Here is a 27,397-nt window from a genome sequence, read left to right on the forward strand (position 1 = left end):
ATCCACTGTATAAGAGCCTCGAGCGCGCCCATTGACTTCAGTTCCGTTTTTCCGTTAGCTTCGCTTCGATCGTTTCAAACGGCGCTTCAGTCTTTCGTAAAAGAAAAACAATGTCGTCTTCATCGAACCCTTCCACACCGAAGACGGGATTTAAAAAATGTCTAAAATTTGGAAAGAAAATGTCTTTGACTGATCCACACAAGAATTGTCTCTGGTGCCTCGGTTCCGACCATCGAATTGAAGACTGTGGTTCGTGCCAGTCGATGACCCATAAGGCCTTAAAAGAACGCAGAGGTAAACTGGGGATGGGGGAGGGTCCCTTGAAGTCTACTTCGAAGGGGAAAGACTCGGCCGAGTCTTCGAAAAAACATCATAAAAAATATAGGTCGAGGAGTAGATCGGGAAAGTCTTCTTGTTCATCATTCAAAAAGACAAAGAAAAGACGACATCGATCTCCCTCTTCTTCCTCGACGTCTTCGGAGGAGGTGATAGCACGACTCCCCGAGTAAATGGGAAGCCTTGTGTGTTTCCATGCTTAAGATTTTTGAGAACGTGGCTCAGACCCCCTCAAAAAAGTCTAAAGAAGACCATGCCCCTACTCACGAAAAACGTGACAGAGGAAGGCCCAAAACAAGAAAATCTGACAAAAAGTTGTCGAGGGTGTCATCTAGGGACTCTTCCAGATCACCTTATGAAAAAGACCTTCCGGTGCATAAATCGGAGGTAGAGGGAAACAAAATGGCATCAAAACATCATACGCCATCGGAGTCGATATCAACGCTATCGAAGACTTCGAAGGCTCTCCAGTACAAGGCATCGACAACTCATTCGAAGGACGTTATGTCGAGTACACGATCAACAACTTCGAAGACTCCTTCAACAGTGTCAAATGTTTCCACAATTCCCTCGACGATTACCTCAAGGTCATCCAAGGTTCCTTAGACAACATCGAAGGTTGTGGTAACGCCATCAACGCTTCGACACCTAAGCCTTTAATAAGGGAAAAACCTACATTACCAGAAAAGGTTTTTCAACCTGAGAGTAGACATGATATTTTTAGGACCATGTCAACTATCTATGAGGGAGATTCATCAGCAGATGAAGAAATCACCTCTGCTGGTGTTAAATTTGGCACAAGACCTGTTCCAGGGGAATTAATTGATCCTCAGTCAAAAATTCAGGATTTGCAAGAATGTCTGCAAACAGCAAGTGGTCTGGACACCTCTCCAGAGTACGAATTTGATAAGCAAGACCCATCAGAGCATGCTGATACGCGCTACCGGAAACTTATGAATAGAGTTACAGAATTTATGGGATGGGGTAGAAATTCACCAGTCTATCAGGATGATGATATGACTGATATTCTATCCGGAACACCTCAACAAGACCCCATTCTTCCATTTCACATTGCCTTGCAAAGAAGGGTTAATTCTGCATGGGAACACCCTGAAGCCATCCCGACAGTAAATAAAAAGTTTGTGTCTAAATATAGGCCCTGCAATTCTGATCCAGAATACCTGAGCAAACACCCATCTCCAGAAAGTCTAGTTGTACAAGCAGCCACCTCCACAAGAAATGCTGCATACCCTACAATCCCTCCAGATAGGGACGATAAAAAGGTGGATGCATGGTCTAGGAAGATTTTTACATCAGGGAGTATGGCTTTGAAGTCTACTAATGTAACCTGTAACTTGGCAAGGTTGACATATACCCTGTGGGACTGCATGTCAGCGGCAGCTGAACACATCCAAGAAGGTGAAGAACGTGATGGCTTTCTAGCCATAATAAGGGATGGAAAGGAGGCTTCAGGAGAATGCCTTCAATCAGGTTGGGACACAGCATACAGTATCAGTAGGTCCATGGCAACTAGCATGGTGCTACATAGATTTGCATGGCTAAGAAAGTCTGGTTTTACACCAGATGTGCAATCCAGGCTTCTTAATATGCCTTTTGATGGCTCTAGGTTGTTTGGCAGCAAGGCAGATGAAAGTTTGGAGAAGCTGCGGTGGCTAAATCTCTCAGTGCTTCTATAAGACAACCCCAACAACGCCCCTACACAGGCTCATCTTCCTGGAGGGGTCGTCCCTTTCGGTATTATTCCTCAATTGGAAAAGGAAGAGGACAGGCCAACCAGAGAGGTCAAAGAAAATTTCCTTGGGGCGAGGAAAAAATGCTAGATCTGCCCCAGCAGCAGCATCTGTCCCTTCAGCTGCTGCTGCAGCTGCTGCAAAACCACTCTGAGGTTTTGACCCACAGGATCCAAGTGGGAGGCAGGATCTCACAGCATCTAGAAGAATGGCGGGGTATTACTTCAGATGCTTGGGCACAGGAAACATTATCCCAAGGTTACTGCCTTCCTTTTCTAAAGAAACCTGAGAATCACCCTCCGTGTCATGACCCATGAGACACGCCCCTTCTGGGCCTCCTGGTCCCTGTCACGCCGGGGCTTGCACTCTGTTGTATTACCAACCTGGCCGCAAACACTGAACGCTGCCTACCAGTCTTCACGTTCTTTGCAGCACGCTCGATAAAATAGCCACACCCCCGCGCTTCTGCGCGTCTCAACGCTACTGTTAGCTGTGGCCAGACGTGTGCTCTGTAGTTCGCCTTCACAGAACTTTGTTGCTTTCCTGGTTCCCGGACCCTTGCTCCATTCTATCCCTTCTCCTTCTTACCTAATCTTCTCCCGGAATCCGTGCACCCGCCTCCGAGTGCTTCTTCCCCTTATTTTTTCCTGGATTTCCTGGAGTTTACTATCGATCCCGGACAAGAAGTTGAACAATCACTGGAAGCCAAAGACGGCTGAACGGGCTTGTACAAGACCCGAACCATAAGGAAGAAAACTTCTACAATGGAATTTATCAAGCAGCGAAAACAGGTGAGAAAGGGGGAAACCTGTGACACTCCGGGATACAACTCAGTCAAACATCTGGATCCGCTCCTGTTGCAGGAAGTCTAAACCCTGCTACAGAAAGGTGGAATAGAACATGTACCTGTAGCGGAGAGGAACAAGGGTTGGTATCCCCCATATTTCCTCATCCCAAAGAAAGAGAGAGGACTGAGACCCATCTTGGACTTGAGAAACTTGAACAAGTTCCTAAGGAAGGACAAGTTCAAGATGGTCACACTTTCTCAGATCCTTCAGGCTCTCCAACCCCAGGATTGGTTGGTATCATTGGACCTTCAGGATGCTTACTTTCATGTGCCAATCCATCTCAAGCACAAAAAGTACCTGAGGTTTGTGATTGGGAATTCTCACTATCAATTTAGAGTTCTGCCATTCGGGTTATGGTGGTAGTGGCAGGAAGTCTCAGGAGAGGGGGGGATCCATGTCTACCCCTATCTGGACGATTGGATGATCAGGGCGCGCTCTCCAGAACAAGCCCGGGATCATCTGTCCAGGACTTGTCACTTCCTTCACAGACTGGGTCTTTCTCTGAATTTTAAAAAGTCAAACATGATACCAGCACAGAAACTCCAGTTTATCGGAGCAGTTCTGGATACTTGCTCGGGCAAAGCCGCGCCTCCCGAAGAGAGAGTTTACCACATTCTGTAGATGGTAACAAAATTCCAAAATGCCCAGTATCTTCTGGCCTTCGATTTTCTCAGGTTGCTCGGCCTGATGACATTCTGCATTTTTCTCGTGCCAGAAGTCAGATGAGCTTCAATGGGCTCTCAGGACTCAATGGTCCCAGTTCTCAGGGGAAATGTCAGATCTGTTGCAGGTTCCAGCCAAAGTAGCACAGGATCTACAATGGTGGGCTTGCTGACATCATATCCTCAATGGAGAATCTTTTTGGCCACCATGGCCGGGGATAACAGTAGTAACGTACGCCTCACTCATGAGGTGGGGAGCCCATACCAACAACCTGACAATCAGCGGTCGCTGGTCTCCATCGGAGTCAAAAATACACATCAACCTTTTGGAGTTGAGGGCAATGCGACTAGCGCTGAAGGCCTTCCCGCCCTCTGTACGGGGAAAGAATGTCCTGTTAATGACAGACAACCCAGTGGCCATGTACTACCTCAACAAGAGAGGAGGAGTGGGGTCACTACCACTGTGCAGAGAAGCGATGCAACTCTGGTTCTGGGCAATACAAGAAGGGATCTCTCTATCGACAATTCATCTAGCCGGAGAGCAAAACACAGCAGCGGACGCTCTGAGACGCTCACCTGGTATCCACGGGGGCGCCACCCAGTCCGAACTGTTTCACCCTTGGACCTCTTCCTTCAGACCCTTTTGTGGCTGAAGACCAGGTCCGTAACACAGTAGTTAGATTTTAGCTTGGTATTCTCCTTTGATCTGGGGCCCACCTCCCATATGGACCCAAGGACCTCCTGGCACGCTTCTCACCTTGCTTCTTGATAAGGTGCGCTCTACGTCCTGCCACTCGATGCAGGGGTGCGTTGGGGTTGGGTTCGTCGCTGCCTAGTTACTTCACTGGAGCGACTCTACAGACTCCAGACCTGCTGCGACTCCGTTCGTCAGGTAAGCCTTTCTTGATGGTGTGTTCTTTGTTTTGTAATTGTCTCTATTTAACTATTTCCTTTGTTTATAGGTGTGGATGCTGTCCTCGTGATGTTGCGCAGTTTGTTCACGAGATGGTAAGAAAGCGTGCAGCACGGCGCTATATGGTTTTCTTGTGCTAACCTGTTTATATTGTCTTTCTTGCAGGCTGCGGTGCTGATCCGGAATTCACGTGCCGAGAAGATGGAGAGCAGTGAGTAGTGGTGAGCGAACCGCTTACTGGCACTCCGAGTTGGAACCAGCCCTTCCGTTCTTCTGCAGGCGTTGGAGGCCGTTCTATGCAGGTAAGCGAGTGCTTATTGAATGTGAAGAATAAATGCTTACTAATTTAGTTTTCTCTGTTTCATTTCCCACGTAGCAGTTTTCTTGATGGAGCGAGATCCGCCGAGATGTTGACTGCTCGGGATCCTGGAGCGGAGTTCGATAGCTGATTCCAAAAGGTAAGCGAATACTAATGATGTCTTATCTTTGTTTATTGCAGGAGATCAGGTCCGGCGTGCAGATGAAGATTCTAGCTGACCGCTGCAGCAAGCAGAGCAACCTGAAGCATGTTCTGCAATCTGGGCGTGGCTTATATAGCCTGTAGGTATCCCAGGTGTCCCTGGGCCTGCCACACCCAAAATGCTAGACCGCATGACTCCGTTATAGAACTGAGCCATGTGGGAGCATCCATGTTGTTGAAAAAATGCCCTTATGGGTGCCAGGACTGACTCCAAGTGAGTCTGGGGGCAAATGTCAAGTCCCTTGAGGCCCTGGTGGAGGTACGGGTTGCAACCCACATGGTCTGACACCCCAGTCCAGGGCAGGAGTCGTGGCAGACTAGCGCTGAAGGCCTTGCTGCCCTCTGTACGGGGAAGAATGTCCTGATAATGACGGACAACACAGTGGCCATGTACTTCCTCAACAAGAGAGGAGGAGTGGGGTCACTACCACTGTGCAGAGAGTCGATGCAACTCTGGTTCTGGGCAATACAAGAAGGGATCTCTCTGTCGGCAATTCATCTAGCCGGAGAGCAAAACACAGCAACGGACACTCTGAGCAGGCAGAGCACAGTCTCCCACGAGTGGGAGATAGCTCAGGAAGTCATTCAAGAGATATTCGCCCTTTGGGGAACCCCTCAAGTGGATCTGTTCGCGACCGGTACCAACCAGAAGTGCGCACTGTACTGCTCAAGGGAATTTACCCCGAGAGGAGCTCTAGGGGACACGTTTGTGGTGGACTGGGAGTTTCCACTCCTGTATGCATTCCCTCCAGTCCTTGTGATCCCTCAAGTAATCAGGAGGTTGAAAAAGTTCAGGAAGACCATGATCCTAATTGCCCCAGATTGGGCCACGAGAACGTGGTACCCGGACCTTCTGGATATGTCCATCTGCCCTCCAATACATCTTCCAAGAAGAGAGGATCTTCCCTTGCGAGAGGAAGGTCATGTTTTCCATCTGGAGGTCAACAAACTCAACCTTCATACATGGCTTCTGAGAGGTTGAGATATCAGGATTAGGATCTTCCGGATGATGTGATGGAGATTTTGCTTTCGGCCAGAAGGCCAGCAACCAAATCTCTGTATCGGTGTCGTTGGAACAAGTTCAGTAACTGGTGCAGAGAAAAGAATGTGGACCCATTTCAATGTAATATTCCCACAGGTTTATATTTTCTATTACATTTAGCTAATCTGGGGTTCCAGGTTGGTACGATAAAGGGATACTTAGCAGCGCTATCCATTTTCAAGCGCTCTTCAGAGGAAGAATCTTACTCAAGATACCTTTAATAATTCAATTCTTAAAAGGTTTAAATAACATATTTCCACCAATACCTTTTCAGGTTCCAGTGTGGGATTTAAACTTAGTTCTGAAATTTCTCACATGCATTCCATTTGAGCCTTTAGACTCTTGTCCGCTAAGGCTCCTTACTCTATAAACAATACTACTTGTAGCATTGACATCAGCCCGCAGGGTAAGTGAGTTACAGGCGCTTTTTACCGGTCCTCCTCACACCATCCTTTATAAGGACAAGGTAGTTCTTTTTTGCCAAAAATTGTTTCGGATTTTCATCTGTCACAGAAAATATCTTTAACTAGTTTTTACCCTCCTCCTCATGCAAGCAAAGAAGAGGAGCGACAATATAGATTAGATCCAGAAGCGCTCTTAGTTTCTGTATTTCAAGATTGGCAAAAATAGGTCAGTGTGATCAACTTTTTGTGGGATACACTGGCCCAAATTGGGACTTGCTGTAACTAAACAAACATTATCTAGATGGATAATTTTGGCTATAACAGAATGCAATAGATTTGCTGGAAAAGAACCACCAGATGGATTGAGAGCTCATTCAACCAGGGGCATGGCAACTTCAACAGCACTAAAAAGGGGTGTCCCTGTACAAGATATTTTTGCAGCAGCCACATGGTCATCCATGCATACCTTTATAAAACATTATGCCCTGGACTTAACTTCTTCTCAAGGAAGTCTGTTTGTTAAATCTGTACTCCATTCTGTACACGATTAGAAACAATTCTGTACTCCCACCTCCGAGACAAAACTGCTTTGGAACAAGTTACTTACCAACTGTAACGTTCTTTCGATTGGATGCTCCTTCCACGTATTCCTCATTGACCCTCCCAACCAACCTCACAGTACAGTTTACGTGAATTACACTCTAAATTCTTTTAAGGCTTGGGTCAAGGAAGGCACGCCATTAATTACAATCCATAGGCTACAATATATGAAAAAACAGAACTGAAGCCAACGGGCGCGCTCGAGGCTTTTATACAGTGGATGACGTCGGTGCTCGACAGATGCCGCCGAGGGACATCGACGCTGCAGCCTCGAGAGGAGCGCCCTCTGGTGGAGCGAAGAAAATGTTTTCCGAAGCAGCAAGCTGAAGGTAAGGATATATCTAAGATGAGGAATATGTGGGAGGAACATCCAATCGAAAGAACATTACAGTTGATAAGTAACTTGTTCCTCTTCATGATTCACAATGTTCCTGTTAGTCAACAAGTTCATTAACAGTCTTTCTTAAACACAAGTATCTCCTTTACGTAGCGAACTGTCCTTACTTTGTATTTATTGTATCTTTGCAACTCGCCTGGTATACTCCCCTTCCTGGACTACTTATGTGTTTCACAGTCCCTCTGTATCACCAAAACTGCATAAACCATTCTTGGGTCGGTATATCTGTTTGTGGTAATGTTCTTTCAAACTTTGCACCACACCTGCATCCTATGCATCTGTATCTTATTGGGGCTTGAATCTGTACTTTGCCTTTTCTGCATTCAATCAAACTTCTTTTAGTTTCTGGATTTGCAATCTCTTAGCATTCAATTTGTCGTTTTCTCGGTTGCCGGAACTACCCGGGTTTCCCACTTGCTTTGGGTTGACTCACAGGTTCTCTGCAGTCCTATTAGTGCTTCTGCGGCGTGGCTCTGCCGCTTGCTTCCCACTCTGGATTGCGCAGACGTCCTTCCGGCTTCCTTTGCGGCTCTGCGGTCACATGCCTGCTTCCCTTCAGGTCCCTGTATGGAGAACAATGCCTCTTCGAGCAGCCGAGTGCCCAGGAATTCTCTTGCAGATTCTGGCATCTCTATGGCACTGCTTGTGCACTGCGTTTCTTCTTCTGTCTTGGCAGACTCCTCTGCTCCGCCACACTGGTACGTGTCTCCTCTTCGCCATCACACTGGTATGTCTCTCTGAAAGCCTCTGTAGAGGAACCAACGTCTTCTCCTGCACTGCCACACTCCGTAGAGCCATTGCCATCTTTAAAAGTCCTGCGCACAGGTGACTAGTCAGAACATTGAGCTTTGGGCTACGGTTAGCTTGTACCTTCTCTGTAATCCTCCTCGTCTCAGTACTTCAGTGATTATGGGTGTTGGAGTCAATGGGTGTCATTGGACACATAGCGTTTAGATCGTTTTTCTAAGTAGGTTTTTGTTGTAATGTACTGCATGGAATGTGGAACAGGGAAATGGAATGCAGACAGCGCAAGCACAGATGGAGTGTTTGGATTCAGGGTGGTGACGGTTGAAGATTAAGGTGCAGGTGGATGGTTACTAGTCTTTCCATCAAATTTTTTTCATTTAATAGATTTTCCCTCGAATTGTTTACAACAATTTTCTTTTCATCTAATTTGGTTTAATACCACTTCCATCGAAAACCTGTATAACAAATTTCTTTTTTTAATTCCGGGGTCCCCCTAAACCCCTGTTTTTCACCCTTTAAAACACCCATTCCCAAATAATAATTTTTTAATACATTTTTTTAAAACCCCCGTTGTCCAAATTGAACCCTTTAGCCCACCAAATACACATACATACATTTTCGATGGAAAAATATTAATTGAAAGATTTTTTCGATGGAAACATTTTTCAATGAACAGGCTGTAACCCCAGGTGGATGTGATGGGGGTTTCTGCTGTATTTCTTGACAAATAAAAGCAGATTCACACACCATGTAAGTAAAGATCTACCTTTATTTGGTTCCCCAGATTAGGAGCTTAACAGGTGAAGACAAAAACCCTACAGTGAAATCTTTGTCCATGATGACCAGAGCTTCCTTAAAGCCCATTCAAGGGCCACCCCTCCAGAAGTTCATATCTCACTCCTTTTATTGGTTCAGGGGCTATCAAGATCATAAGCCCAGACAGATGCTTAGGTCCCTCAGGATGCAAGGTAAAAAGTAGCATCAAGGAAGAGGAAGTTGCATTTTTCTCTTACAGCTTTGCCTCATTTGCATGTCCACTACCTCCAGTGAGAAATCTACAGAATGGCATCTGTGTCCTGTCCCATCCGTCCCTACTTAGTGGTCCCATAGCCATGTGGAGGAGCATACTTCCTACTCTTGAATTTGCTAGTGGCAAGATGGGGCGACTGCCCCCCCCCTTATCCCCACCACCTTTCACTTGTGCAAATTGGGTCTCCATCACTTTCGGGAAAGATCGAGAAGCATCCCCAGATAAGGGATATGGGGCTGGATCCCCTCCCACAGAGAGGTTTGATTTCTACTCTTGCTTTTATTTTTCAGTGTGCCGAAACTGAGCCAGCTTAGCCTGCAAACCATCCACTATTTTACGATCATGAATCCTCACTTCACCAAAGCAAAGTTCAATATGGTCACCCCGGCACAAATCCTCTCTGCTCTTCGTGAGGGTGACTTGATATGTGCAGTGGATCTGAAGGACACTTATGTTCATGTCCCGATTTGTACCAAGCATTGTTTCTATCTTTGGTTTTCCTAGAACAACCACCACTTCCAATAAAGGATTCTGCCCCATGGCTTCAGTGCTGCCCCATGTGTCTTCACCAAGCTGATCGCAGAGGTGGTGTCCCATCTTTGCTGTTTTCTGAACCTCTTTGCTCAGGCTTTTCGCATCAGGATTATCAGTTCTTCACTTGAAGGCCGGACACAATGGTTTAGAACACAGATGGCTTTTTGCAGTTTTTGTAGTCATAGGCCTGCACTGTTTCCCCTCTTTTCGATTAATCCTTGAGTGATTATCCAGGTCCAATGCATCCACGTTCTTGTAGTGTAATGGCTCCTTTTTGGACACAGTCATCAAATTCTTATTCCTAACATCTGACCCATAACGTGCTATGAATAAAAACTGATGTTTGAAGGAGGACTGTGGATTGAGAAGGTTGTGGGACAATGATAAAGGAGGATATCCTATAATGTATCCTTTACCTTTGATATGTTTGATCCTATGCTTTGTTATTTATGCCACTCTATCCTATACTTTTAATAACACAGGCATCTGATCAGCTGCTTCAAAACATTAGCTGGAATGGGTTTTCATTACAGATAGGGAGGGTGCTCATTCATGATCTTGATCACAAATTTGAGGGGTACAAATATAGACCGGAAAACGTTTTCCTTGCAATCACGATTTTATCCCATTTTTAAAAGTATAACAAAATAAATTGGTAAAAAGTTACATATACAATCTCAATTTAATTTTTTTTGAATGGATGGATAGAAGCACTACATTCATAGAGAAAATTTTACAGAGCAAACTATTTTTCGCTTCTAGTTGTAGGTGCAAGCGATTGACATCCATAATTACTATGTTAACCACATGGCCGTTAGGCTATTTCTAAAGCTGTTGGCTTCAGTTGCAAATTGTAGTACAGTTGGATACACATTTTAGGAACTAGTTTCACCAATCGGCAGCCTACTCTACTAGAGTCAGGACCTGGTTATCTTTAGCAGGTTTTGTTCTGCTAATCTGACCTCTGATTTCCCTATGGATGAAGGGATTTGATTTGATATGGCGTTTTGCGTGCAGATGTAGTAGTGCTTTTGTGCACCAGAGTTCAAATCTGTTCTGTCCTTAACTGGAAGCCAGCTCAATGCAAAAGAACGAGCCTTACAGTTACCTAGAACTATGCTCTTATTTTCTAAATGTCTTATTTTAAAGAGTCCTCCCACAGGACTCCTGGGTATGATGATGGTCAGACGCTCAGAACCGGGTATCAAGTAGCTAATAAGCCATTCCACAAAGTTTAGATGTTGCTGTATTGGCGTGATTGATTTTCTGAGCAAGGAATACAGGGCTTTTGGTTTATGACCTAATTGTCCATTTGTACTTGTTCTTTTGTATAATTGGCTCAATGGATTTCTCCCTTCTTTTGACCTCAAGTTATGTGCTTTTTGCTTTCAGCTGGTCTTATTTTTCTGTGCCGCAATATAGTTCATGGGACTGATTTCGAGGGGCTAGTTTCGAGTGGCTCTAATAGACATATTAAGGGCCCGATTCATGGAAGCATTTTATAATGGCACAATCCCATAGGAAAATGCTCCATGAATCAGGCCCATAATGTGTCATGAATTCTGGTCCAAATAATTGATAATAATTCATACAGATTGTTGATGTGTGTTAAGGCAATTTAAGATGTATCTCTTCTAAATTTAAACGGGTATTTTTCTGTTTTTATAATGGACTGAGTAGCAGAGATGGAAAAAATAACGGATTTTGGCTCTGAGCAAGGGACTATAGTCTCAGAATATAAAAAAAAAGAAAAAGAGGTCGTAAATACAAAGGATTTGTGTGGTATTACCACACCCTGCCCTCGTAAAACTACATTTCATATTAATTTGTGATTGATGGATGAAAAGCAGGAATCAAACATTCTGCAAGCTGTTTAGTCTCTCCTTTTAGCTACGAAGAACATGGTAAACTTGCCAAGCTTGCCACCAACTGCTACTAGGAGCTACATTTGTCTCTGCAAAAGCCAACAGGGGATGTACAAACATGCATATGTGACATTAACTGTAAGTATTTGGTGAATAAGAACACACCGAAACGGCATTTAAAGGATAGGACGCCATACATAATGACAATAACTTATACTTATATCTCATGTGGAAGTTAGATTTTGTTGCACGCTATGCGCAGCTCCTCATTGCCCAGAGGTGTCTCCTGCATACTGGATGATTTGAGATACCCAGGAGTTGCTTTTTTCCCATGCTTATCAATTCTTGATCCCTGTATATGAGATGTTTTTCAATATTTCTAATCATATTTTTAAAGTCTCAAGAAAACAAAACAGGATTACATTTATATTTTTTCAATATTAAGTAGGTATATACCAATTTTTATCATACAAGTAGAATTAAGGAAAATCGGATAAGTAGGTTGAACCATTCCCTTCTCCTTGGCCTATGTCCGCATGATCTTGTACCTTGTAGATTATCCTAATTGACTGTACTTTGTTCAAAGCAGGAGTAACACATATTCTTAAGCGTTGTATGGACATATTTATAGAAATTGGAGTTTCGCAAACGAGCAATGTTTTGGAAAGGGTTGTGCGACCATATTGATTGTGAAGGATCTGAAAGAAAAGCAAACATTTTCTTTATTGTATTTTCATGTTTTATATTAAGGGGCATGTGCAGCAGTGGTGACCACGCCTCTTGATGTAGCTAAGACGCGAATAATGCTGGCAAAGGTAAGAGATGGAGTAGTAATAAAAAGTGACAAGTTTGCTTACACACTGCCAAAATCTTTAAGAGAATTGGACTGCATTAGTGATGATTACAATTACGATTTCATTCCTGCCTTATGTTGTTTGCTTTAAGTACCATTGGAGCGAACCGTGGTGTGAAGCCATTTGTACCATGGAATCTAGTATCATTCTTCAAATATACATATGAATAATGTTGTGGATGTTGATATTAACGTCATAGCTGCTGCATGTTTAACTAGTTGAATGTTCACGGACGCGGTTTGTACTTGAGTTGTAGTTTAGAGAATCGTTAAATACTTTTAAATCTGTACATTTTCATTTATAGGTCTTCAGCACAGTTTAAAAAACAAACAGTTCATTTAATTCGTATCACATATTTGACAAAGCAGGAACTTTAGATGTGTACTGTTTGTGAATACAAGCATATGGAACTCTTATATCACTAGTTTGGAAAAACAGCACTACCATTTTTGAAATTTACAAGACCATGATTAAGTTTAAAAGGCAGACCAGTTTCAAGGGAATTTCCAATTTACTGCTATGTTGTCTTGGGCTGTGACATTGCAGTTAACTTATAGAATATAAATGAAACCCTATCCTCTCTATTTTTTTATATAACTTTCACGCCACGCTGCCGGGGCGCACATGGCGTTTAACGGCCCACCAGCCCGAGCTTTGGTAGGCATGAGCAAAGCAAGGGCCTCAGCTCGGGCTGCAGGCCGTTAAACACCATGTCTGCCCTGGATTCCCGGGGTGCAAATATTTTTCTTTATTTTTTGATTCCGATGGGAGATGTGCTCGGCGGAGGGGCCATCTCCCGTCGTAAAAAAAAATGGCTGCTGCCATGACCATAGAAAAGCGACTATGTCCCCTTTTCAGATGACAGCGGCCATTTAAACCATGTTAAAAAATGGCTGATTTCATCCAAAAACTAACCTGGTCTCTTTTCTATTTCGATGGTGGTGACCAGGCGAGCATCAGGGACCGAAGTTTTGTGCTCCTGTCCCCAATGTGCCTCTTGCAGGTAAGTTGGGGGTGAGGCAGAAGGAGAATTGGGTTTTTCAAACGTGGTGAGGCAACAGGGAGAGCCTCCCTGAAGCCGCCCCACATTAGGAAAAAAAAATAAAAAGCACCACCCGGGGAAGTGCCTTGTGTTGCTGGGACAGCCGGCAGTGATTGTGTAATCCCGCCCGCTGTTCCAGCCACCTGATTGGCTGAGCGCCCTTCCCCGGGTGCAAATGTTCTTTCTTGCTGTACACCCCTCCTCCAATCTTTCTGCATGGTTTGTCGAATCTGAGGATTTCGGCCATTATTCCCAAGGTGGAGACCTTTTCCATGGTACCAGGGCAATTGGACATCAGAACATTAGTGCCTCTGGGGATGTAAACCGTTGAAAAATAATCTCAGGTGAGAGTTCCCTTGTGGGATTGGTGGCAATCATCACCCAAGAACGCGGTGTGACCACGCTTTACCTCACCCTACCCCTTTCCCAAGTCTATTTCCTACTACCCCCTCCTTCGATACAGAAATATACATTACTATCAAGTTAGTAAAACGAACCTACATTATAATATTAAAGACCCAGATAGTACATGATATTATGCGTTTAGCCAAACTGACCTGCATAACAATACTGAAAATGCATATAGCCAACCCTGAAAATGCCTATAACCAAACTGACATGCATAACAATCCTGATAATAGGAAATATTGTGCAGGTAGCTTGAAGGACAATACTGTAACGAGGAATATTGACAGGAGCACAAAGATTACTCGCGACCAACTGAACGAGCGGTTTAGTTTCCAAAGAGCTGCGATTGGCTCAAAGAACTATATAAATCCAATGCAGGTGTTCCAACAGAGGTCAAGCTCAGGTTCAACGTGAAGTATCTGAGAGACGCAAGAGAGGGAGAGCCATCCTCCAAAGAGGCAGAGCGGGCAAGAGACGAAGCGTGGAAAGAACAGAACGTGCGACCGGGAAGGAGTCTTAGCCTGCAGAGGCACTGCAGACCCTGCTGGACGCCCGAACGCTGCCAGAGGCTGCCCAGGCCCTGCATTGACCACCAAGAAGAAGACAAGCAGGTATGCAGGTCGCCCAGGAGCTGTAGGAGGTCTGGGAAAGCATAGGGGTGAGCTAAGGTACTGGAGAGAGAGTGTCTGGGACCATGCACCAAACAAAAGACAGTTGAATATTCGGCAGAAGAGTGAGCCAAGCAAATACAATGGAACGGTGTGAGTCTTGGACCCGCACCCAAAACCACGAGTGTCTGGTACCCTAAAACAAATGAGAGAGTTGCAAACTTTATTGGAAAGGGAACCAAGTGGATGCAACACAATATTGCGAGTTTGGGATCCGCAACCAAAAGAAAGAGGGTCTGGGACCTTAACAACAGAGCGGGTCTATGACCCTGAAGTAAACAAGAGACAATGACCTATTCAAAAGGGTCTGGGACCTTAAAATAAGTGAGAAAGAGTGGCAGACTTGGTGGCGAGCTAAGTATAGCCATTGCAACCATGCAAAAATAAAATCATCAAGAAAGACTGAAACTGAAGGAATCCTAAGCCTGGTAGCAGAATGTGCCAAGCTGGTAGGAAATGGCAACTGTTCAGTTGAGAAAGAGTTTCTCCTGAGTTGTTACATCAAAAGACATCTAGGGGAAATAAATATAACCCTAGCATTGGGAGCCTTCACTTTGGAATAGAGCATGCCATGCTAGTAAGAAATAACTGTGAAAACAAACAATGGTTCCTCATCAATTATTCATTGACTTAACATAAGGAGGGAGCTTTGCCTTTTTTTAACATTAATTGTGTGACACTTTTTACTGACAGAGAAACTGGGAACTATTCTGTTATTTGAAAAGAACACTTTTTCCTTTGAGAGATCAACCCTGCACACTTCTATTCTATTAGTTTGTTAGTGTTGGGGACAGAAGTAGGTTTTTGGGACAATGCAATGGCAGGCTTATTATTTTAGGACTTCCTGACAATCTCATTCGTTTTCTTTGAGGTAGGGAAACCCCTCTTAACCTCAGTGGTAGAGAGGCATTTTCCAACCCACTTATTATAAATTAACGTCTGTATACAAAATTCTATAAGCATTGTGTCTGAGTCTTACGTCAGCACCCTTATGATGGTTACAGTTACTTTTACATTTTTGAGACTTCCTTTGTTCCTCCCATTATGGTATGTTTATACATCAGATAGACTGGCAACAAACATTGGGAAAGCCAGTAAGTATGCCTTTTTTCAAGTGCGTTTTGTCAGGCGTGTACCTGGATGTATTGTATGATTTGTATATATATGCTGGTTTCTGTGTGATTGGGCATTTGTACGATTGTAAAAGTGTTTTATTTAGTGATATATATCTCTGTTAGTGTTTCGGAGTAGCACCGTATACCTAGATGGAAGCATCTTTTTTACAGGTGGGCTTTTAGCAGAGGAGCATCAACCAAATCGACTAGGATAGTTTTTTGTTTAATCTCTCAGTAACAATTTTGGGGTCTGCTTTTATAGTCTTTATGAACGATGCCTCACACCTCACACATTTCCCGCTGGGAGACGGTGGGAATTGGAGAGTTTCATTTCCTAGATGTGGTGAGGCTACGAAACTATCCATTAGGTAAAGAAAAGAGGATCAATCCAGTTTTAACCACCTAGGAGATGTGTGATTTATGAGATAATGCAAGGACTGAATCTGACTAAAACGGTTTTCTTTAAACGTGTTTAGACTATGACAGGGCCAGTGTCTTGAACCTGTCAGAAGGCAGCAGGGACCCCTCTCAGCCTAGTGCAGGCAGCTCACTAGGCATTACCAAAGCCTGTCGAACACCATAGGCGGTGAGAGGGAGTTGAGGGGGACCTCAGTCCCTAACTCACCTGAGTGTTCACTGTTGTATGAGAATATTGTTACCGCTGTCTTTTTTGCACTGCATATCTGCCACTGTCCTGCCCCAGTGTCTCATGTTTCTTTTGCAGGACTGCTTCACCCAGAAGCCCACAAGCAATGGAAAAGCAAACTAGGGTCGGAATAGCCTGAGTGAATGAACTGCTATGGTACGCCAGTCCCAAACCCCACAGAGTGCAAAATACAGAGACTCCACCTCATCACCAACAGACCAGACGACACCAGAGAAAGAAAAACCACCATACCGGATTAGGGCTGTAAACTCACTGTTTCCCAGGCTCCCAGCGGGACAAACGCCAGAGTTCAGAAGGGGGCTGGGCTAATCCTTCTATTAAACTTCTTCAAAAAGGTATCCCAGCCCCAAAGGGGAAGTACAGGAAAAGATTGGCCCCCTAGACTAGGAGGCCATAAAGGCCAATGAGAACCAGGGGGAGGCACAGAGGAAGGTAGCTTGGGATACAAAAGCCTGCAGAGGCATGACATGGATGACAGGGGTTTGTGTGAGGTTGGAAGTGGAGTTGGTGGACCAAGAGACCAGGTGGTGGAGAGGGGACAATGCAGAATTGACTGTGGCAGTGGTGTGAGAGAATGCAGGTAAGGTTTTGTGGGCGAGAGAGTGGTACCATTTGAGTGTAGTGTTGTGAAGTGTGTGAAAGGTGTCTGAGAGAGAGAGAGAGGTAAAGTGATGGATGAGAGGAAGGGTAGAGTGGCTAGAGAGAGTGTGGGGCAGTGTGTGAATAAACATGTAAGTGTCTGAGAGTGTGACAGTACAGTGGTTGGAGAGGGAAGGCACTAGTATTGCTGAGAGTAGAGTGATGAAGATAGTAGGAGGAGACAGGTGGAGAGAGTGTGAAAAGACCAGGACACAGAGGGAATAAACAGTGTGGTAAGACCAGGTCGCTGAGGAAGAAAAGTTGAGTGAAGGGTGAGGTGAAGGGAGGGATAATGGGGTAAGAGAGAGAAGAGGTGAGATGGCAGAGGACTGGCAATAGACAGAGAGGGAGTGAGACAAGGGAAGAAGTGGACTTAAAAGAAGAAAGGGATACTAGTGAGGTCGAAGGGTAGGAGAATGAAGGTAGGCAGAGGGAGAGAGGTAGTGATGGGAGGAGAGTGACCGAGAGGAGAGAGTGAAGAGAACCTTTGGAGCCAACCATTAGAAGGAGCTGGTGAATCCCTTAGAAAGTCCCAAAGGGAGTTATTCAGTGATTTCCACAGGCTTTCGATTATCTGCATTAGCTAAACAAGACCAAGATTGTAGGGGTTACTGTTCAATTGTGCAGTATTGGAGGATATTGTGGGGTTTGGGACTCCTGGTCTAGAGTGAAGGCAGGGTACGGGGAGGTTGAGAGTGCCACAGTTACCTTAAAAACCTTAAAATCTCTCTAGTCTATCCATCTGTAAGACCATCTGTGACAAGAGTCATAAGGAATTAGTCAGGTTTACTGCAATGGAATTGTAGATGTTGAACAACAGGGGGATAGGGCGAATCCCTAATTTTAATCTTCTAAGTATGGCTGGATCAGGTGGGATAGACACAGTTTGAGTAAAATAAATGCTTTAATTCATGCTAAGACAAAGAGCAGTGGGCCCCATTATACCGTTCAAAAGTACAAATGTTAAATATTGATTGTATCTGTATTAGATTCTGCTGTTGTATTCTCTTCATTCAGGTCAAGGCCACACCCTTGATTCTGGCCTCACTGAGCCTGTGCAGAATGATTTGGTGGTTGAAAGTTCTGTTGACATCGAGATATACTAATATCAGTGCACACATTCCAACACAATCACCCAGTATTCTGAGTGTGTTGTGACAGATGGCCTCAAGAACACAACAACTCTTTAAGACAATTCCAGGGTGTTTACTGTTTTAGTAATCCAGAGGCTTTCTAAGGGCTGTCTCTATCTCATCTAGAGATGGGGAGTTTTCTCCCTAACCCAAGCATCTCACAACCTATAGAGCCGTAACCCCTACTTTGTTCCAAAGTATTTAGTTATGTGATGGCCTGAAGGTAGACACATTATATCTATCTAGGACTCCCTCAGTGAACAATCTAGGTGGTCCCTGCTCTAAATTCCCCAATGATGTAATTTATGGGATCTCACACATCCCACACTCAGGCCGCTCCTGATCTTATCCTGTCATGCCCTAAATCTATATGATGCTCTCTTTTGCCTCCTTCTACTCCTCTTCCTCCTACTCCACCCTCCATCTCTCCTTGATACTCCCTTCCCTGTCCCTCTGTCTACTATCTACCTCCACCCTCCAAACTTGCTCCCTGCTACTCCCTCTTTCTCTCCTCCACATTATTACTACTCCCCACTCTACATTACTACTTTGCTCCAACCACACTTCTCCCTCAGTCCCTCTCCTTTCACTTCCACAATCACTCCCTCCCTCTATCATTTTCAAGCACCCACCATTCGTGCATACTCAAACCAAAGTACCACTATCTCCCACCAACCAACACATCACCTTGCATACTCCTTGAGCAATTCTGCTCCACCCTCCTCTGCTCTGTCCTTTCTCCTCCTAACCTCTTGGCCCTCTTGCTCTTTCCTTGACTTCATACAAATAATCCGTACATTCCTTCTTCCTTCTTGCTGTCCTCCCTTTTATCTTCCCTCTTCCCCTTCCATTGGCCCTCCACCTCAGTTGGTTCCCTGAGTAAACCGTTGCCTTTACTTTGGGCAAGGGAGGTTTTCCATCAGCGAAATGTTCAAAAGGGGTTTTAAGCCTGCTCTCCTTTTGTATGTGGAACCGCCAGTCCCAGTTTGTGTTTAAGCTTGCTGGCTCGTTGAGTATGCCTGTTCGATGAAGGAGCCACTCAGTGGCCCCCACATAGGTTAGTGCAATGTTACTGAGCAAGCATGTCCTGCTAGGAGCTTAGCACCCTGACTCGCTCTCGCGTTGTGCTGGTGCGGGTCGCACTTCCTGAGCATATGGATCCTGCTGAAGTGCTCCACTCTCTGATAATCAAGCTGAGGTTGGTCGCGTAGCGGCTTGCTACGTTCAGGCTGCTGCATAGTTATGCCTCTTGCTCTGATTTCTTTCTCTCTGGTTGTCTGCTGGCTGCCCTATTGTAAAGGCTGCTGAGATCCAAAGAGAAAATACTGGCTAGGATTGTGCTGTGCATTTGTTAAGCAAACAGGCACAGGAGGCAGTGATAGGGACAAATCTTTGATTCTGACACAGTGACCGTCCGTGGTGATAGGGACTGGGGCCCTCCTAACTCCCGCACCTGATAGGGACAAATCTTTGATTCTGACACAGTGACCGTCCGTATCTCGGTTCTAGTGTCAAGCAAGTCACTGTTATATGAAAGCTTTCGGTTGACAGGTAACTATTCTTTAAACAAGTTTAAGTTGCTACCTCGTAGTCTAGGCATCGTTTTTACATAGATTTGGATAGAGGAATATGTACGGAACATGCTACCTTTGATTGGCGGAGTTGATCATTTAGGAAACATGGTACCTTACAATTCAGAATCAATGCAGCTAGCCTTTCGGACATAAGGTTTGGAATTATGACAGCTTCCCTGTTCTCTTTTCCACATTTCTCTGAACATAAGTTGAACAGCTTTTTTGCCAAGTCGGATTTGTCTCTGACCAAGATGTTGTCATGACTTGTTGTGGTTTTACCAATTAACAAAATCGATAACCATTAATTGGGAATAAAAATGTTACAATGACATTGATATGTCCTGACACATTGGACCATATGGCAAAGTGCTTTATAAGGATTGTTGGATTAAGTTGTTGCCTTTGTGTACATTTTATTGATAAGTTAGGAACTGTATTCCTACAAAGGGATTAAGTACAATTCATCAAAGATCACACACAGTGTATGAGCTAACAGAATTCTTTATACATTAAAACAGATAAGAACCCTGGCTGGTCGGAGCCAGCCAATCAGGTGGCTAGGAACGCAGGCTTGAATCGGTGGTGAAAGCCTGCTTTCCATGCCGCCTGACGGACGGCTAGCCCCGCCCCCATCTTCCCCCACCTTCTGTCCCCTTTTGTTTTTTTTTTCATTCCCACCCACCTCGACATACCTTATTTCGGCAGCGGCACAACCACTCCTTTCCCTTGGCTTCCACAGGCCACCATAGAAAGGGAAGCGGGGCTCTTAAGACGATATTTTCTATCATTGAATGGGACATGCAAGGCTTCCCGTTCAATGACTGAAAATACTTTTTTTTAGTAGCACCCTGGGTTACTGTTTTGGTAGCCCGGGGTGCTAGTGGCCTTAAGCCCCCGCTCCAAGTGCTGGAACTGGAACGGGGACTAACGGCCCGAAGCCCTTGTTACCCCCTGTTCCTGCCCTTGGAACTGGGACTTAACACCACAGCGATCACTGTTAAAGCATGTGGCTAAACAAAAGAACACATTCCATGAATGCTATTCCTGGAAATACTGATTACCGTCAGAGGAGCTCATGCCTTACTTATGATATGCAAGTTCCAAATTATATATGCCTTGAATCAGAACATAGTAAAAGGGGAAGGTGGTTATGGTGGAAGAAGATCACGATACGCAAAGCTAAGTATGAAACAGATATCTTAGTTGTAAAGTATTAAAAATAAAGTATGCCAGCAGCCGAGCTCAACAGAGGCATTGGAAAATCTGGGAACTAATATCTGCAAATGATTCAGGTAAAACCCTATATCATACCTGACAATATAGTACAAAACAATTAAGGATGGCTTCCTGACTTCACTGGCTTTTCATGTAAGGAAGTCATCCAAGTTTTCTATTTGCTTTCAAATTTGGATAATTCAGCAGACATGTTCGGGAAGCACCCGCTCGAATCTGTGTTTATTACACAACTTATTACACCAAAAGATTTGTAATCAGTCATGCACAGGCTCCCAGTTACAAGTAATCCACTGATGACCAAAGGCTATCAATAGGTTTGGTGGCCCTTCTTGCAAAAACTTGCTAGAGGCTTCTTAACCCTGGTTGAATGCCACGATGCTGGCCAAGGGCAGGCTCTTTTGGTGAACTCGAAGATTTCTTGTAGAGCAACTCACAGTGCAAGGTAGTGAACAAAGCTCATTGGTACAACTGTGTAGGCCAAACATTTACTAACCCTGAATGAACGTAATTGTGCACTATGTATATTGAATTGTGTATATGTTTTTTATGTTTCATGAAATAATGTGTATAGGCAACCTGAAAAATTATGATTTATTTTTTATTTTTTATTAAACATGTCTTTTGAATAAGTAACAGGTTTGATCCTTAACCTAAGTGGTCTGGCTATCTGGAGTGAAAATAACCAGTACTCTTTTGGTATGTTTTTTGCGTGGATCTTAGCCTGTGGTAGCCTGTGGTTCACTCTTTTTGTTTCATAGACAAGTACCTTATATACCAGAGGTCCCTCGGAAATAAAAAAATTACAAGATACAACCTATCTTTATAAATAGCATGACTTATGTACAGAATTGGTAAATGCAGAATAGTTTAACAACATATGTTTAAGAACTGCTCCCGACTCACACAAGACCAATAATCCATATGTTTTATTTTGAGAAACTTTTCTCATTTTAAGAGAGGGCAAATATGATCTATGCATTACAAACTACAGGGTATGGGTACTGCTTGAGGTTAGAAAGGCGGAATGCCTCCCCGACCAAAGTACTTAAGTTGGATTCCCATTGCATCTCCACTTTGCCTTTAATAAATCCTACTCTATTGGCCCAGAGTTTCTCATATATATCTGATGCTTTACGTTGGGATGAGCTCCAAAGTGGCTGGTGAGAAGGTGATATGTATGTGTAGTTAAGCCAGCTTCTAGAAGTCTGCTTGTATCTTTCAAAATTATCATAACATAACATGACACAACATATTGCATGTGCCAGTTCTTAATTTCTTATTAGAAGGTAACCTGTTTGAAGCCAAATTTGCCATTTAGCTCTTGAAATTTTCCAGAAAATAGGGTTGTTTCCAACATTGGTTATTACTGAATAACAAAATATTTGTACACTCACTGTGAATCCCTAAAACTCGGCATAGTCTGGGAGTTCACTACCTCATTTTCTCAACCAATCTGATGCACTAAAAACCTCTCATGCTTTTGACCAGGACAACCCAATGTTTGCTTATGCTTCGGAAGCTTGAGCTTGCTGAGGGCTAGTCTAGGGGCTTTCCCAATAAAATGGAATATGACTTGTCTTGTTTTAAAGAAATTATCAGGAAATTCAACCGAAACCAAACTGAGGGTATACAATAAAAGACAATGAGGATCAACATAATTTTTTATGTGTAAACTACTGCTTACAAAATAACATGACCAGTGATTATGCTGCAAAAGCTGCATCAATTTTATCACAAATTTCCTTTTTAATCAACCTGTCATTTGAGGAATATCTCTAGCAAACAACATTCCCAGGTACTTTTACAAATGTAGAGCCTCTCGCTGGGTGCAGTATTGTGTGGGACGCATTTGTTCGGATTTATATCTGTTCAATAAATAACCAGATATTTTGAGAAACTATCCAATGCCACCAGAAGATACAGAAGATAGTGCACTGACCGACATGATTAAATTTGAAGCGGATACCATCGCCATGCGCCGCGCATTTCAGTTCTTGGCAGTCCAATGGGATACACGCTATGCCCTCATAATACCTAATCTGCTCTAACAAAGGCTCCGATAACAAGAAATTAAAAGTGATAACAAGAGACATCCTTGCATATTGCGCCTATCTTGCACAAAGAAGGGCATTTGACCCAAACTTGAGCCTTGGGTAATTTATAGAAGATTTCTACCACTGAACCCTTAGCACGATGCCACATCCAAGTTTCCATCAGAAAGAGCAATTTAACCCTAGTGGTGGCCTTCTCTGCATCCAAGGCCAGAAGAGCAAGGCTCTTGGATGCCGATGTGGGCAACAACAGGATATCACAGAAAATTCTCATATTGTTCACTGACACACTGGCCATCAAAAATACTTTTTGCTCATGACAAATCAGCAATTCCATAGTAGGGCCAAGATTAGTTGTCAACATTTTAGCACACACTTTACATCCTGCATTTACAAAGGAATTAGGATGATAATGCTTCACACAACTCAGATTCTTTCCTGGTTTAGGGAGAAGACTAGCATTGCATTGAAAAAGTAACTCAGATAGATTCCATTCCTAAAATGTTATGAAACATAGATGAAAGATAGTGTGCTATGAAGTCAGTGAAACATTCACAACAATCAACCGGAAACACATCTGCACTGGGGCCCATCCACTCCTTCAGGTCTTTAAAGACATGCAACACTTAAGCCAAACTGTTTGGGCTCTCCAGCTGACTCGGGTCTACACCCCTTTCTGTCTGTGATATTTCACTGCTTCTAGGAATGTTTTACGGTTGAGAAAATTCTCTCTTGATTCAGACATATCCTGGGAGTATAATATTCTGCAAACACGAATGTGACTTCTTTGTCCTTCGTTACCCTAAACTTCGCTGATTTAAACAAAGAAGCAAACTTAGCTTCCTCTTTTTTTAACCTTGCGGAAAGGATCCAACCATATGCCTGTTTTGTTAGAGTTCCTGTTTTGTTAGAATTCCTGTGATATTTACATTTGCCCCACAATAGAATGTTACCTGCCTTTTTGGGGGTGTGTTAGCTATATTGGCACCTCACATTGGCTGGTTGAGTATCGATAGCCAAAGTTGGTGAACTATACGGTTCTAACTGTTAAAATCGCAGCAAAAATGGCAGTTTACACAAAGAATTGCGGCAAAAAGGCTGTGGTTTTGCTGCCGCAATCCATGTAATGAATGCGGGGGACACCCCCAGGACAGCCCTGCATCCCCTGCTCCCCTTAAATGGTATAATGGGCAAACTTTTTCTGGGTCAAACCACTTAATTTTTGGTGCGATTCTTTTTACAGACATTTTTTCAGCAATTGTATTACTGCACACCAATTATGCAACAGGTGCTTGTTCGATGCCAGTAGGAAAGCCTTCTTTTTACCTGCCACAAACGTGACAATTTGACTTTGTAATGTTACTTAAAAGCATCCTATGGTAAATGTGTTAGTACATCGCCTGAGCCACTTACTTTAAAACATCATTTACCATAGCTATTCATTCTGGGTATTTCAGCTGTATTGAACCTCCATTGATTGCTCCTGGCAGTATCAACCCTTGGGGCAAAGGCCATCAATAATGGATCATAGTCTGAAATACGCAGCGTGGGCCTAAATAGACCTAAAAGTAGAGATTTACCAAAAAATACATAATACAGCCTCAAGGCAGTACCATCAATACTGGAGCAAAAGTGTAGTCATGAGAAGATTGGTAGCGGAATCGCCATTTGTCATACTAGCCAACTTTCAAGAAAAGCCTTCCTAGTTTTTGAGTTTACAAAACTTTTACTGGACTTCCTATTTTAGCATTGCATCGATCACTCAATTAAAGTTCCCACAAGCAATTAAGTCGTGACCCTTCAAATGTAATAGCTTTATTTTCATGGACCACCAAAAGTTCACATCTGGAGATGTTTGCCCATTGACATTCTTTACATTTATTACCTGTTCTCCCAACTGCAGCATACATTTCGCCCATCTCCCTTGTTTGCCCGCTTCCCACTCACCAGCTGTCTTTTAAAAGATGTATTCAACAGTATAACTACATCATTCTTTTTCCCACCAGCCATACAGAAGCACAACTCCCCTACTCCTTTAACTACTAACGCATTCATTTTTGACTTTCTATACTGGACAAGTGAGTTTCATGAAGGCATAGAATATCAGACCTAAAGCTACTTACATGTGAAAACACATTTTTGCCTGTTGCATTGAACCATTAACACCCTTTCGTTCCAGGAATACTACACATACGCTCATATCAAGTCATGAGAATACTGATACAAATTCTGTCATATACGAAATGGTTTCTGAGTTATCCCCAGACTACCACATTTTATTACCTCTTATAATCCACTTAAAACAATAACAGCACATGAGAGGCATTTTAAGTAAATGTGCACAAACCAGCCCTCAAAAAGGCAGCGCCAACTCATAATTAATAATATCTGCTTCAGCATAGGGTAGGAGGAAAGAAAGCGGCTAGCAGTGAAAAGCAGCCTCACCAAAAGGAGGTGAATCTACTATCCCCTATAATTACTTTAAAGACTAAGAAAAGGACCACAGAAGGTTTGCAAAGTGGGACAACCCCAACAAGAGGTGCCACTGGACCTCACCCTGTCCACCCATTTCCCCCAATAGTGGTGTATAATACTCATAAAAATCAGTTAATTACTGAACAAGACATTCTAAACGATTCTAAAGGAACTTGAGTCCCCCATTGCCATTCAGGACACCTGCACCAAGGACAAACCTTGGTGTACGGATATCCAGCAAGCCCTTACCAATAAAATCATCACACTCCAAAATAAAATCAAGCAAAAAAAAAATGCACTCAAAATTCAGGATCCGCCTCATACCAAGAACTCATTGGGGCATAGTAACACCTTCCACTTCTCCAAAATGACCACCCTGGAAGTAGAAAAAGTTATCCTGTCGCTTAAACCTTCAAACTGTAAAGGTGACATCTGCCCAGCACAGCTGATAAAAGACGCTGCCAGAGAATTATCCCCCTTTATTGCTAAACTGATCAACGCTTCCTTCGCTTCAGGTACGATCCCGGCTAACCTTAAACAGTCCTGGGTTCTCCCTCTCCTAAAGAAGCAGACATTAGACCCTCTCATCCCTACTAACTACCGCCCTATCACGACGGTACCGTTTCTCCTTAAGATTCTGGATAAAGCTGCCTATATCCAAATTCAAAGGCACCTGGAACTACACAACCTACTAGGAGAAAGACAATCGGGCTTCCGACCCCTACACGGAACAGAAACTGCCCTTATAGACTTGAAGTCCCAAATCGATGAGCTAAGAGACAAAGGGAGAACAGTACTCCTACTACTCCTGGACCTCTCAGCGGCCTTTGATTTGGTGGATCACAGAGTCCTCTGTAGCCACCTGGACTCCGCCGCTCATTTCTCGGCAGAAGCTATTGGATGGATCAAGTCTTTCCTGAGCGAGAGAACGATGCGAGTCTTCTCTCCCTCCGCGGAGGCAGATCCCACCCCGATCTCGTGTGGTGTCCCTCAGGGCTCCTGCGTATCCCCAACTCTATACAACATTTTCACCAAGCCATTGTTCGACGATCTGGATCATCTTGGTATCACCTACACTAACTACGCAGATGATACACAGATCCTCCTCCCGCTTTCTGGGGATCATGCTAAGGACACGGAATTGGTGAACAAGGTATACCTTATCATCCAGGCATGGATGGCCACTCACGGCCTTTGTCTAAACGATGATAAGACAGAGTTGATCATCTTAGGTACCCGAGCCAATATCAAAAAACTAGGACAGGAATTTGCCTCCTTCAACATAGACGGGAACATCATCCAAGTATCCAAGGATGTTAAAACCCTGGGATTCTATCTTGATTCTACCCTATCTTTTGACAAACAGCTAAAATCCCTTGCCTCCTCCACGGCCTACATGTGCAAACTGATTAGAGCCAGTAAACCTTTCCTCTCCAACAAGAGTTGTCTAATCCTGGCCAGAGCCTTAATTCTTTCCAGAGTAGATTATTGTAATGCCCTATACTCTGGAGCTAATAAAAAAATAACCCAGAGACTACAAACATTACAAAATAATGCCTTGAGAGCGGCACTAGGCATTAACAAACAGTCCCATATCTCGTCCACCAGACGACATCATAACTGGCTGTCTACAGAGAACAAAATAAAACTCAAGATGCTATCCTTGACCCACAAAGCCCTCAATAACTCTGCCCCTAGTTACTTGTCTGACAAACTCCATAGGAGAACATCTTCCAGACCCACCAGAGCTGGTAACTTCAACTGTTTGACAATACCGAACTTTAGACTGAACACTATCGGAGGAAACAGTTTCCCAGTAAAGGCGGCTAAAACTTGGAATTCTCTACCACAAGACCTGAGAGCAGACATGCCCTACCGTTGCTTCA

General features: G+C 43.8%; 1 protein-coding gene across 1 annotated transcript in view; it reads left to right on the forward strand.

Annotated features, from left to right (window-relative positions):
* SLC25A26 (solute carrier family 25 member 26) overlaps positions 1–27,397 on the forward strand; it is a 1,812,191-nt gene that overhangs the window by 1,487,955 nt on the left and 296,839 nt on the right. The window contains exon 8 of the mRNA XM_069643784.1: positions 12,400–12,464. Within this exon, the coding sequence (XP_069499885.1) occupies positions 12,400–12,464 (65 nt within the window). The remainder of the gene's footprint in view (positions 1–12,399; positions 12,465–27,397) is intronic.

Source organism: Ambystoma mexicanum, chromosome 2p (genome assembly GCF_040938575.1).
Source record: "Ambystoma mexicanum isolate Mex_15411 chromosome 2p, UKY_AmexF1_1, whole genome shotgun sequence".
Taxonomy (NCBI): Eukaryota; Metazoa; Chordata; class Amphibia; order Caudata; family Ambystomatidae; genus Ambystoma; species Ambystoma mexicanum.